At 36.7% G+C, this 14219-nt stretch overlaps 1 protein-coding gene across 11 annotated transcripts in view; it reads left to right on the forward strand.

The window, feature by feature from the left end:
- BMPR1B (bone morphogenetic protein receptor type 1B) overlaps nucleotides 1-14219 on the forward strand; it is a 392832-nt gene extending 378613 nt beyond the window's left edge. For 9 of the 11 annotated variants that reach the window (XM_036914083.2, XM_036914082.2, XM_036914080.2 and 6 more), the window contains 3 exons: nucleotides 5858-6033; nucleotides 8758-8888; nucleotides 10399-14219. In XM_036914083.2, the coding sequence (XP_036769978.1) occupies nucleotides 5858-6033; nucleotides 8758-8888; nucleotides 10399-10524 (433 nt within the window). In that variant the 3' untranslated portion in view covers nucleotides 10525-14219. The remainder of the gene's footprint in view (nucleotides 1-5857; nucleotides 6034-8757; nucleotides 8889-10398) is intronic. The other 2 variants (XR_005030599.2, XR_005030600.2) reach the window with 2 other exon arrangements.

Genomic DNA, 14219 nt, shown 5'->3' on the forward strand with positions numbered 1-14219 from the left:
CAGAAAAGTCTAAAAAATAATGAGGCACTCATGTAGCAACATCCTGTGAACAGGTGTCACTCATTTACCATTTTTGTCTGGCCTTCTTGAAGAACTGCAGTGTCAGAGGTAAGCTTGTTGCATTCACCTCCCTATTTTATTCCCTTTTGTGCCTCCCATAGGGAACCAGTATCCTGGCAGTGGTACTTGTCTTCCTGTGTGTGGTTATACTTGGACCATGTATGTGTGGGGCCAGCACAGCACAGAGGGTTATTTGTGGATTGGGAGTTCTCTTCCCCAGCTCTGCCCTCCATAGACTCTTGCCAACCTTGTTTCTCATGCCTCCTGCCCCTTCTTGGAAGGGAAACCTGGGAAGGCTCACAGCACCCTCACCTTGCTTCCTTCTCTCTCCTTGGCCCTTTCCTCTGGTTATTTCAGGCCCTGTGCCATCTGCCTCTACTTCCCATCTCTTTTCTTCCTTTATTCTTGGTACCCCAGGTTCAATTATGCCTTGAAGGATATGATCATTTATATCTGATCACAAACGAATTATTTTTAACGAGCATGTTTGTTGTTTAAATGTAGTGCTAAGGGTATTTGCCATTAGGTAAGTAATAATCTTTTTCAAAATCAATTTGCTTAACAAAATTATATTTATCTTCCTAGATATCCTCATCTTATGGTCTATTTATCTATCTATGTATAACATATATTTTTACATTTCTCTTTATTTTTTATGTTTTATTTTTTAATTGATTAGTTGACATACAGTATTTCAAGTATACAGTATTTCTGTCAACCTAGAAAGATATTACAGAACTATTGACTGTGTCCTCTATGCTGTACTTTCACTATTGTGACTAATTTATGTTATGATTGAGATTTTGGGCCTCATTATCCCCTTCACCTATTTCACCCGCTCCATTTCCCCATGGTAACCTTTAGTCACTTCTCAGTGTCTATGAGCCTATTGCTGTTTTGTTCATTTTGTTTTGTTTTTAGAGGCCACATACAACTAAAATCATATTGTATCTGTCTTTTTATGCCTGGCTTATTTCACTTAGCATAATATCCTCTAGGTCCATCCATGTGTGGCAAATGGCAGAATTTCATTTTTTATGGCTAAATAATATTCCTTTGTGAATATGTACCACTTTTTTATCCATTCATCTGTTGATGGACACTTTGGTTGCTTCCATACCTTGGCAATTGTAAATAATGTGGCAGTAAACTCAGGGGTACATCTATCTGAATCAGAGATTTTTGTGTTCTTGTCTTTTGGATAATGGCCATCTGACTGGTGTGAGGGGATACCTCATTGTGGTTTTGATTTGCATTTCCCTAATGATTAGTGATGTGGAGCATCATTTCATGTATCTATTGGTCATCTGTATGTCTTCTTTGTAAATATGTCTATTTAGGTCCTCTGCCCATTTTTGAATTGAGTTACTTGGTTTTTGTTTTTTTTGATGTTGAGTAGTATGAGTTCTTTATCTATTTTGGATATTAGCCCTTTATTGGGTGTGCCATTTACAAATATATTCTCCTCTGTCATAGGTTGCCTTTTGTTTTGTTGATGGTTTCCTTTATTATACAGAAGCTTTTTAGTTTAATGTAATCCTACTTGTTTTTGTTTATCTTGCCATACATACATCCAGAAAAAAATTACTCATGCTTATGTTCTAGAGATTTTTGCCTATGTTTTCTTCTAAGAGTTTTATGGTTTCATGTCTTATATTTAGGTCTTTAACCCATTCTCAGTTCACTTTTGTGTATGGAGTTAGACAGTAATACAGCATCATTCTCTTGCATGTGGCTGTCCAGTTTTCCCAACACCATTTACTGAAGAGACTATCTTTTTCCCATTGTATATTCTTGCCTCCTTTGTAATGTATTATTTGACCTATATATGTGTGTGTTTATTTCTGTTTCATTGAACTATGGGTCTGTTTTTGTGCCAGTACCATATTGTTTTGATTACTGTAGCTTTGTAATATAGCTTAAAATCAGAGAGTGTAATACCCCCAGCTTTGTTGTTCTTCCTCAAGATTGCTTTGGCTACTTGGAGTCTTTTTGTGGTTCCATATAAATTTCAGGAATATTTGCCCTAGTTCATTGAAAAATGCCATTGGTGTTTTGAATAGGGATTGCATTGAATCTATAAATTGCTTTGGGCAGGATGGCTGTTTTGACAATATTAATTCTTCCTGCCCATGAGCATGGGATAGATTTCCATTTATTTGTGTCTTCTTAAATTTCTCTTATGGATATCTTATAGTTTTCAGAGTACAGGTCTTTCACCTCCTTGATTAAGTTTATCTCTAGGCATTTTATTCTTTTTGGTGCAATTGTAAGTGGAATTTTTTTTAATTTCTCTTTCTGCTAGTTCATTGTTAGTATATAGGAATGCAACAATTTTCTGTATATTGTTTTTATATCCTACAACTTTCTGAATCTATTTATTCTAATAATTTTTTTGGTGGAGTCTTTATGGTTTTCTGTATATAGTATTATGTCCTCTGCATATAGTGACAGTTTTACTACTTCTTTACCAATTTGGATGCCTTTTATTTCCTTTTCTTTCTTGATTACTGTGGCCAGGACTTGTAGCACTATGTTGAATAAAAATGGTAAATAAAAGTGGGTATCCGTGTCTTGTTCCTGATCTTAGAGAAAAAGCTTTGAGCATTTTGCCACTGAGTATGATTTACATTTCTCTTTAAAGTATCCGTAGCAAAGTTTACTGCTAATAGGCCTTTTCCCTCTTTCATTTAAAGTATATTGTTTACCTACCATGTGCAAGACATGTTATACATACATTCAAATTGGGTTTGCACTCTTTAATGATATAGCAAATGACTGTGACAGATTCAGAGCTTGGGGGATTTACAATTTTTGGTTGGAAGACAGATATTTATTCAGATACTCCAAGGGAAAGATATCTATTCAAATACTATAGGGAAACACCTGGGGTGGGAAGAGGATAGGCGAGGAAGAATGGTGGTGCATGGCCTGTATAAGGAATTGGGTTTTTGGGACTTGATGGACCAGCAAAATCTTTGATTATGAGTTTTTCAGTGTTTGAAGGAATGAGAACTAGGGATGAACTATAGGTAGTCCAGTCATCACAATTCTTAATTCTGTCATCAGTTAACAATTACCTTTCAGTTTCCCTATAGATGTCTCTATGTCACATATTCCATTAGTCCTTCCTGACATCCCAAATCCAAATAAAACATTAAGGATCTAAGAGTAATAAAAGAAAGGAATTGTTTTAAAATCTTTATCAGCCATGGTCACAGTCTATCTCTGGTCTAAATGCACTCCTGCAGACCCATGTTAAGACTGTTCTTGGTTTCCTTTCCCAGAACATGTTCTGGAATATCATTTAGGCCCTTTACCAGCTTCTGGAAACCCCCATGTTTATTTCTCTGCAGAGACTCTGGAAGTCTCTACACCAGACCCATCACTGTCTTCCTCCAATGATTCAAGCTTATAAATTATAACACATGCATGAAACACACTAATGAAATACCTATGGCTGCTCACATAAGAGATGTCAGAGGGTAAAAGGGGAGGTGAGAAATGACTTTAATAATTGAGGGTGGAGCTTTTGTGGCATCTTTATAATCTGATATTTTTCCAGTTTATTATTAAGCCTTTTCTTGGCTCACTTGCCTTCCTTTTCATTTATAATTTAGGCACACAAATGACATTTGTCTGTTATGTCATATTGTTAAATACTAAGAGTTCATGTTTTTTTAGAAAGTGAGCCTCTTAGAAAAGAGCCCAGAACACTAGGGCTTCATTGACAGATTAGGGAATACCTGCTGTATGTTTTTTCTCATTTTTAAAAATTTGCACTTTAACTTTTATTTTAGGAAAATAGTCTCCTCCAGAGTTGTTGCTCCTAGAAAATCGTGAGAGGCAGGATGAGTATACTGGTGACACATCTGTTGCAATAGTTAGATAAGGATTTTAGCTAGAAGTGAATTTTGAAAGGTTCTAAGAATGAAGCTTTATAAGCTTTAGTAAATGTAAATAGCTTTGAGATGTGCAGAGGGAAATCTCTCACCCTTTAAATTTTCCCAGGTGATATATCACATTTTATGTTTTAGAAGCTATTGAGTCAATAAGGTTAAACCTACAGGTTTTTTTTTTTCCCAAAAGCTCCTAGTGTTTTGGTAAGTTTGGTATTTCTGTGACACAGCATGATAAAAGTGATATCTGATATTATGTAACTGTCTTCCATGTCAAGGAGAAATAACACGTGCTTGAGAGCCAATGGAATGTGCTGAAAAGAAAAAAAACTTTCTTGGGAATCAGGTTTTGGAAGGTCTATCTAAGGGAGTCCACAAACCTCAGCTTAATGAGTTTTTGTACCTTTTCTGGTTTACACTTTCTTCATCCATCAAAATGGGGGTTTATTGCTCTTCTCAGTTTCTTTGGTTTCTGTTGAGGTGGTACTTGTTAAACCACTATTATAGGCTTAATACTGTGCTGGTGATGATTTTACACACTTCATCTCATTTAACCATTGACCTAAACAACAGTAGCTAACCTGCTTTAAAACACGGGTTCGGCGCTCTGGCTCCAGTCACCACCCTGAGACAGTGGCACCCAAGTACCAGGCTGCAGGTCGGTGTCCGTCCATTGTGAATCTTCTCTCAGTCCATGGGAGATAATAATAAATGGATCATGTTGTGAAATTTTTATGAAGCTAAAGGTATTGTTCAGTTATTTCTTTCCTCCCTCCCTCCCTCCCTTTCTCCCTTCCTTCCTTCCTTACCTTTTTTCTTTTTCTTTTTCTCTTTCTTTCTGATTCTGAAGTACAGCTGAAATAATATTATATTAGTTTCAGGTGTACAATGTAGTGAGTCAACAATTATATACATTATGAAATATTCACCACAATAACCATAGTTACCATCTGTCATCATACAAAGTTATTACAGTATTATGACTATATTCCCTATGCTGTACCTTTCATCTCTGTGACTTTTTAATTTTATAAATGGAGGTTTTACTTCTTTGTCTCCTTTACCTACTTCACCCATCCTCCCATGCCCTTCTGCTCTGCAGCCGCCTGTTCTCTGTGTTTGTGAGTCTGTTTCTGGGTGTGTGTGTGTTTGTAAATTCCACACATAAGTGAAATTATATGGTATTTGTCTTTCTTTTATTTCACTTTGCATAATACTCTCTAGGTCCACCTGTGTTGTCACAAATGGCAGGCTTTCATTATTTTATATGGCTGAGTAATACTCTACAATTTCTAGCACACCTTCTTTATCAGTTCATCTATCAATGGGCACTTAGGTTGCTTCAATATCTTGAATTCCTTTCCTCCTTTTATTAAAAATACATTTTATTTGGTTTATGAGTAATCAATGATCACAGGGAGATTTTTTATAGGTCCCTGCTTATCAAAGTCAAGCATTTACCAGTCTTTGTTGATCCTTATCTTCCCTTCATGTTTTACTTGTAAATCTAAAATTCTCACAGCAATTGGTGTAGAAAGTACTATCACAAACCAAATTGGCATGCCAATTTTAAGAGCAAAGCTATTAAAACCTGAAGGGAAGGAGGTATTTTTTTAGACAGCTAATAGATAACTGAGCAATTATTTAGAGCTTATAGTTGGTCTAGTGGTAATACAATCTTATATGTTACAGTTTCATTCTGATTAGTGTCATCTTTGTGGGTTTTTATCCTGAGAATATTTAGTATAACTTTTGGCAGGAGATATTTTTCAAGAAAATATTATTCCTGAAAGGATATGCTCCCCTGCCTCTCACTGAAGCCTTGGCCCAGGAGCACCTCGACTGCCCTTTGTTGGGCCCCTTCAATGCTGACAGTGCTTTGTTTTAATTTTCCTCAGTGATACAAATGAAGTTGACATACCACCCAACACCCGAGTCGGCACCAAGCGGTACATGCCTCCGGAAGTGTTGGATGAGAGCTTGAATAGAAATCACTTCCAGTCGTACATCATGGCCGACATGTACAGTTTTGGACTCATCCTTTGGGAGGTTGCTAGGAGATGTGTATCAGGAGGTAAGCGACGGCGATGCTACTGGCATACTACAAATCCTTTCTTTCCCATCAGAAATCAGAGTTATATTTCAATGATTATAAAGAAAATTGAAGCTGCCTGGCACATAAATAGCACTCAGTGTATACTAGCTATTATTTAAAATTTTCATTTTGGCTGGTGAACTTTAACTTGTTTTTAGAGTCAGATCTAAATATAAAGAAAGAGCAGTTTACAGGCATTTAGACGTTTAGAAAAAGTTCATAATGTAATGATGCAAAGTCTTCAAATCACTCTGGGAATTCTGAGCCCATTATAAGCTTAATTTAAAATAAGACATACTCCCTCTGATGTGGGAGAACTCTTTAGTCCAGAAGGAAGTTAATATGGGACATTTCTCCTAACCAGATATTGAATAAATCTTCCATCATAATTATGAAAAAGAAAAGAAGTAACCAAAATATAAATTAACTAATTTCCCATGCCTTGGTTTCTTGTTTTATAAATAATAGATGAAGCTGTTTTTGAATAATATGCTTCTACTTATATAAGATAGGTTTATGGAAGTTGAAGGAGTACTGAAGTACAAGATTAGGAAAGCTGTTTAGTAGAAGATTACTACAAGATGTTTTATTGAACATCTAAAGCAAATAGGTCCATGAGAAACCTCTGAAAGCCTGTGGGCCAGAATATAGGAGAAATGGTTCTCAGCTTGGAAACAAGCTGGCAGTTTGTAAACGGCAAGGTATCAGTTGCTTTGCTGGGGCTGTCTTTGCCCAGGGAGATTTGAGATGAACTGAAATGTTGCCTTATCTCTGTATAAGGTTGACATGTATTTGTCAGAGATCCTAGAGTCCCAGCTCTACCCCATACTGAATGGTATGACTCGGGCAAGTTCCTTAATCCCTCAAAACCAGTTTCCCCATCTGTATAGTGTGGATAATAATGCTACCTCTTAAATGTGTTTGTAAGAATTTAATAAGATAAATTATATAGCATATTTATCTCCATGCCTGGTATATAGATGGCGCTCAACAAATGAGTTTCTCTTCTCTTCCCAGAAGGGCAAAACACACAAAGTTCTATTCTGCAACACTTTCCTTTCTGGAGATGTTGCAAGTTGGGGCTTGTCTTTCTAGTCCAGGTACTCTCGGATGAAGCAGACACATCTGATGTAGGCCTTTCAAATGTTGGAAGGAAAAGAAAGAATGTTTTGAGGTTTCACATACTGTTGAGTGGTAGTTAACATGGAAATTCTGATAATTACATGACAAGAAGAAAGCAGTGAGGCCTATTGTTCAAGAATAGACTTTGATTTTCATAATTTTATGGTTGGCCCTGTATTTGTTATAGTATCTACATCTCCCCCAGCTTCCATGCATCAATCCAGCCAGGTAATGGCACCAACATTAGGCACCAAGGATGATACGAGGTGAATAAGATAGACAAGGTCCTTGCCCTCAAGATTTTGGTTTCCAAAGCCATTGTTTCAAGACCTAGAAAGGACAACCTGAAATGAAGTGAGCATCTCCTGTGCATTACAGCCTGTGCTTTTCTTATCACATATGAAAGGAAACACAATGGATGGAAAATTAACAGAGATGATGAATATACTTAGGCTCTGAGGTCTCAGCAGGGGCTGGAATACATGGCGAGTTGGAATGGTCTGAGAAAACTTTTGAACTTTCTGGTTCTTTAAGATTATATATGGGTTTGAGTTTGCAATAAAGGGCATGATGCAGACACCAGATTTTGTGAGAGGAAATTCCCAGGAAATATAATGTTGCAGTGGATAATCTGCCGGCTTGGTGGTATCCTGTTTAGGTAAAAAGTAATGACATTTCTATAAAAGATGATTTAGGATAGGGAGTAAAGTTCCTCTGGAAAGATTGTTCACAGCAGCATCCTCTGAGGACAGAGGCTGCTTATAATTACTGGGAGGAGTTAATCAGATAGAGTGTAAAAGACGCAAGTAGCCTGCTGTTTTAAAGGATGAGGAAGAAGGCAGCAATTAGAAACTAGGAAAAAATTAGATACAATTTAGCATGATAGGTGCCATTTCCCTGAAGACAACCCAGATTTGTATTTTTTAACCCTTCTTTCAACACTACATGTTTTTTTTCTAGTAGCAATGTATTCCTTGTAGAAAGTTTGAGTAAATACAGAAAATCTAAAGCAGAAAACAAAAATTAGAACTTGTATCAAAAAAATCATGGTTAATATTTTTAGATGTGTATAGTTCTCCAAATTTTAAATGTGCAGAAATGTATTCTTATGATTAAGCAGAAAAAAATGTAAATCTGACATTTTGTTCAAGTAAGATACACTGCCAAATTTATTTTGAGATTCATAATCTCATACTGCAGGAATATGAACAGTCACATATTATGCAGTATGAGCTAGGGATATGTCTGCCAAGCCTGTGTTGAGATTTAATATAGATTTTTAAAAAACGTGGCATAAAAGAGCCCTCATAAAATTGGAAATAAATTTGAGATATGTGTTTTACTTAGCTTTTGAAAATCAGAAAAAAGATCAGAGACTTATAATGATGTGTTTTAGGCTTTCTATTCATTAAAAAAATTAGATTAAGTGTTATTTGAGCACATTTTTTCAAGATTAATTTTGCTATTTTTTGGCCCAAGTTTATCTTTAGTATTGATAGAGCTTTTCTTTGTGAACAGTTTGTATGTTAGACTTTCATTTCCACTTCACAGAAAGTAATAATAACAAAAGCATATTTTCAGGTATAGTGGAAGAATACCAGCTTCCCTATCATGATCTAGTGCCCAGTGACCCCTCCTATGAGGACATGAGAGAGATCGTGTGCATCAAGAAGCTGCGGCCCTCATTCCCCAATCGGTGGAGCAGCGATGAGGTAAGGCCAGAGGGAACCATGTGGCTGTATCCAACTTGTCAATAGACTTTCCTCTTCTTTTGAAATTTCAAGTCTGCGTTGTTTTTTTCGAAATTCCAAGTCTCCTTCCTTATTCCAGTGGTGCTGGTGATGGTGCCTGGCTGCAATAATTTATACAGAGCTTCGTGTTGCATGTTAAATTATCTGTTCCTTTTTTTCCAATTTGATTTTGTCACTTTGCAAAATATATTGAAGGGGTAAACATTTAGCCTTCATCACAGATAACGTCATTTCATTTATTCGTGATGTTCTGACATGTGCATAAAGGCTACTATTTCTCTCTCAGTATGTTTTCAAAGCTTCATAGGTGTCCTCTGTGACAAACCCACATACAACATTCTCTCACTGTAAAGAGAGAATAGCTAGGCACCTGAGAATCCAGTTCTCAATACACAGAAGTGGTGATACAAGCTGTCATGGTTTAGATGCCTGAATGGGCTGTGGATCTCTGTTAGTAAGGATGATGACTAGATGCCATTTGAACAAATCCACATTCAGCAATGCTCTAAGAATATGGCTGTGAAACGTAAACAGACCTGAGGGACCTGTGCAAGAGGAGGAAGTACATCAGGTGGGCCTCGCCTTTCCTGACCCATTCTTGCTGCCCAGCGTCTCTGAGCTGGGACTCACTCCACCGTGTCCTGGTGTGCCCTGGCAGGCTGGGACATTCAGAGATAAGTTTGAAACATCCCCAGAAAAGGAAAAGAACTACCAAACAGGTATCAAAACCAATGAAATCAAATGGACAGAGCACTGTTTATAAAAATCACCTTTGGTTCATTGGTTTTGTGTCCAGTTCTGAACGGCTAAATGATGCATATGCTTTCCAATGCACTATGCCAAAAGCTTTCTGAGGAGCTGTAGTTATGTGATTTTGAAGGTGGTTATGGGCACTAGTATTACTCAAAGTCCCGTCACAGAGGATTTCTAATAAAGTGAAATTGTGCTTTTCAACAGGAAGACCAGTAATTGATGTGCTGCAGGATAACACAGGAGAAAGTTTTAGCAAGACTGTGCACAGGTCATTAATCTTGCTAAATGGTAGATGGTGATGCTATTATTGTAGCAGACAGCTGTGATTTAGAAATAACCAGGTTTGTTTGAATAGTATGGAGTTAGATAAAAGATTTAAGCTTATGAAGTGTTTATAAACAATCCAGGAGTGTGAAGTGGAATACAGACTCCCTGTGTATTTTTGTTTTTGTTTAATGCTGACTTCAAAGACACTCCTTCACAATCAGAAAACCCCCTGCTTGTCCCTGTCAGAAGGAAGACATGAAAATATACTTTAGTCACTAATGTGCATGAAAAAAATTTTTTTTTGAAATTTTTTCTACATGGTTTTAAAGTATCTCTTAAAAATATATTCAAACTTCAGAAAACCCAAACTAGAAGCCAAATATCATGTGCCAACCTTGCAGATAATGCATTTCTCTAGTGTTACTCCAATTTTCCTATTCCCTTCCCACAGTGTCTAAGGCAGATGGGGAAGCTCATGACAGAATGCTGGGCTCACAATCCTGCGTCGAGACTGACAGCCCTGCGCGTTAAGAAAACACTTGCCAAAATGTCAGAGTCCCAGGACATTAAACTCTGATGTGAGGGGGGAAACACCATCTCTGGAGAAAGCCAGTAGATACTCTTGTTTGTGAGCAGAGCAAAAGATGTTCCAGAAGCATCCACAGTACAAGCCTTGAACATTGTCCTGCTTCCTGGTGGGTTCCGCCTTTCCTCTCAGGGAGCAGCCTGGACGAAGGCAGAAGTTCCCAGAACCACAGATTCATCGTGTCTGTTTGTGAGAGAGAGAAACCACGTGGGTGACTTGTTCAAGATACGATGCATATTGCTTTCTAAGAAAGCCCTGTATTTGGGGATTGCCTTTTTTTTTCTTCAAAAAATGTTTTAATTTTGCCAGAATAAAACAAGCAATGTAGGTGTCTTAAGGTTTATACTATGACAGTTTAAGTAATAACAGAATTTCTTCCCAGAAATTCTGCTGGAAGGTAAATTAAAATATGTCTGTGTTTTTCCATTGGTAAAATTTTGTTGCACTCTACAAACCAAAAGACAGTCTGTGATGTGGGAGAGCACAGAATGGGACTCATCTTAAAGCCCCCTGCTGCCTCAGACCACTTTTGGCAGCCTGGCATTCGGGGTTGCCACAGCAATGTGAATGCACCTGGGTACAAATACCACCTGTCTGGGCCCACGTTTTGGGAATCCTGCAGGTGACCTTCTGCAGCTTCAGACGATATGGAACAAATGAAGGTTTTATATGACTTTCCTCGAAGTATGTGTTGTCGCTCTTTTTCAGAACCACTTTGTATTTCTGATTCTGTTAGGCATTTCTTTCATGGTAAAATCCCTTTCTTTTCTTTAACGCAAACAAAGCTTTTTTTGAATGTGTAGAGAATTGACCCATGTGTGCTTTTGATCTCTCAAATGAAAGGATCAGTGTTGAATAAAATTGTCATCAGCTGTGTTGAAGGCAAGGCACTTTAAAATAGAGATAATTCGCTCCTGTGTTGTAAGAAGAATGTACCAATAGAAGAGGATGAGGGTGAGGGTGCAAAAGGCTCGTTTCTTATATATGCAGAAGGGCCAGTCTCTGAAGCACAGGGAAAAAGTATGCATGCCTTGTTTTGTATAAAGACAGTTTCTTTTTGTTATAGTCTCTTTTGTGTCTGAGTTAAGAGAAGGAAAGGAAGCATATGACAGGTTAATTTAACTAAATTTTAATTTAAAAATATAATTATAACCTCCAAATGGGATAGCAGAGGAGAGCTAGTGGAGGCCACAAAATATGGCTGCTGTGATTTATTATCCTAGAATAGATATAGATCTACTGTGTCCTCTTCAGTGATCATTTCACATCTTAGGAATGCTGACTCATTCTATTTTACTCTCATTATGTTCAATTCACTTTCTAATTTATTATTTTTTCTTCTCCGTGGCACTTCTGTGAAACATTTCTTCATATGCTCAAATCTGTGGGGTTTTAACGTTTGAGCAACATGAGTCAAATTATTGACAGGGCCTATATTCCTTAGCAGTTGGAACCTAAAGTTTAAAATTATACCTATCACTCTCAATTATTTTATAGTTCCTTACTGTGTTTTTCTTTTGCTTCGTAGGAATTCTGTAATGATCAGTAAAGAATGGGGAAGCACTTCCTCTTGGCCTTAAAAAAAAGATGTTCCTTCCACAATACTCCAGGGGGCAGTGTTTTATAACACATTTTCAGCATTTGGTGATTGAAGAATGGAGGGTTTTTGACAACTTGACAGCTGCATGAAAAGAGAAAATATTTGCCTCACTTCTGAACTAGGCTTGCAGCCGGTGACTTGTTCATCCTGAAAACATCCTAGAGCAGAGGATGGCTGCTAGCTGTTTTTACAGTTTAGGAAAATCTTCAGGAGAAACAGTGTTCTAGATTCAACATTTACTTCCGGATGATTCATAGCCACATCGGGTTTATAACAAAGAGACAAGGTTTCCTTAATCATTGAATATTAATACAATTTCTGTTTTTTCAAGCATTAGAAACAGTTGGTTCCAAATATAACTGTAATCAGAATGCTGCTCTTAGTGATACTAAAATAACTTGAACAGCAATGTAAAGGTTCCTTTCTCTTGTGTTATTTTGGTGTTAGCTTAGAAGGAATATGTGGCTAAAACTCAGTGTGATAAGCATCTGAGCCATGGGGATAATCTTCAGTGCCTATGATCAGATCATCTACAAATAAGTAAACATTTATGCCAGTTGAGTGGGGGCATGTTTGTGTTTCTTGACTTTTCCCTAAATTTAAGCAAGTTTGGGCTTATCTCTTAGATAAAAATATCTGTTCTTAATAAGTTTTTATACATGAGTAACTTGTAGGTAAGATTTGAAAGTGAACTAGATTTCCTGGGAGGTTTGGTTCCAATGATGAATGAGAGGAAATGAAAACAGTAACCAAATTTCTTCTATATTTTTAATTACTTTTGAAAAATCGATAGCTTACTTTCTAATCCTCAACCTGATTTACTTACTATGAACATTTAAAAGTTATTCCTGAGATACTTAAAAAGCCCCATTTAGTTACTATAGTCTTCCAAGGAGACTATTTATGAATAGATTTTTCTCTGTCTTACCCAAATCTACCTTACTTAGGGAATACTTAATTGTTTTTAGAAAGACTACTTACTCATTTTCAAATACTCATTTTTGATTTTTAAATTTCTAGTAGTTCAGAAGTGAATTTATTTTTTCTTTCAATAGAATAAGTGAGAACCTGGAAAATAATAATGTAGTTGCTTACTTTCAGGATTATTTCAAAGACTAAGATTTTCTTCTAATTGCTTCCCCCCCAAAAGGAATCCTAAAATATTAGTTGTTAGCTAATATAAGTTTTGTATGCTAAGATATTCAGGTTTATAGTTTATGTGTGTATATATTAAATAAATATATATATATATGTAAATATGTTCAGTCTGGAGTCTGACATGACTCCATTATGTGGATTAGAGAGTAAAATATTATGGATGATAAACTACTAAATGAAACATAATATTTATTTATGAAAGCATGTAGATTGTTAAATCAGCAGCGGCCATGCCTGAACATAGTGTATGAGGAGACAGGCCTTGGACCTCCCGAAAGCACCCCTCAAATCACTAGTGCCCCCCCACTTTTTTTCTTAATTCTCAAAACATGAAGCTTCTTAGAAAACATGCTGAGATTTTATTTACAGGGGATTCTTTGACACATTTCAATCGCTGTGTAGTCAGGTGTAGCAAGTACAGAATACTGACCGAATTTCCCATTCTGAGGGTAGCGCATGTTTGTTAGAAGTTACTGTGGTTCATGTTGTTGGCCTGTCCTGGTTCTTCTTTGTTTGTAGGTGGAAAGGCACTGAAAGAAGCACAATCTTTTAATCTTTTAAACTTGAATAGTTTTGTAGTGATATTTCCTTAAAAAGCTTGGTCACATAGTGGAAATGAAAGAAGTGGCATCAGAAATGATTTGAGTTAGCGATTGTGATTCCTCTTGTAAAACTAAACGAGAAAACCAATGCCATAGTTTTTGAAGAAAAGATGGCAATATAGAAGGGGTTTTGTCTGTTTCAAAAGGACACTCATTTGTGTTCTTTTGGGGAACCAGTGCCTTACTGAATTTGTATATACTGTAATTATTCAGTACTAGGGAACAGACAATTGTATTTGTTACAAATTGTATATGGCTTTGTTTTAACATTCCCCCAAATAAAATGGTTTCATTCTTCCTTGGAAAGAACACGTCTGTTATCTTCC

The sequence above is a fragment of the Manis pentadactyla genome, chromosome 5 (genome assembly GCF_030020395.1).
Source record: "Manis pentadactyla isolate mManPen7 chromosome 5, mManPen7.hap1, whole genome shotgun sequence".
NCBI lineage: Eukaryota > Metazoa > Chordata > Mammalia > Pholidota > Manidae > Manis > Manis pentadactyla.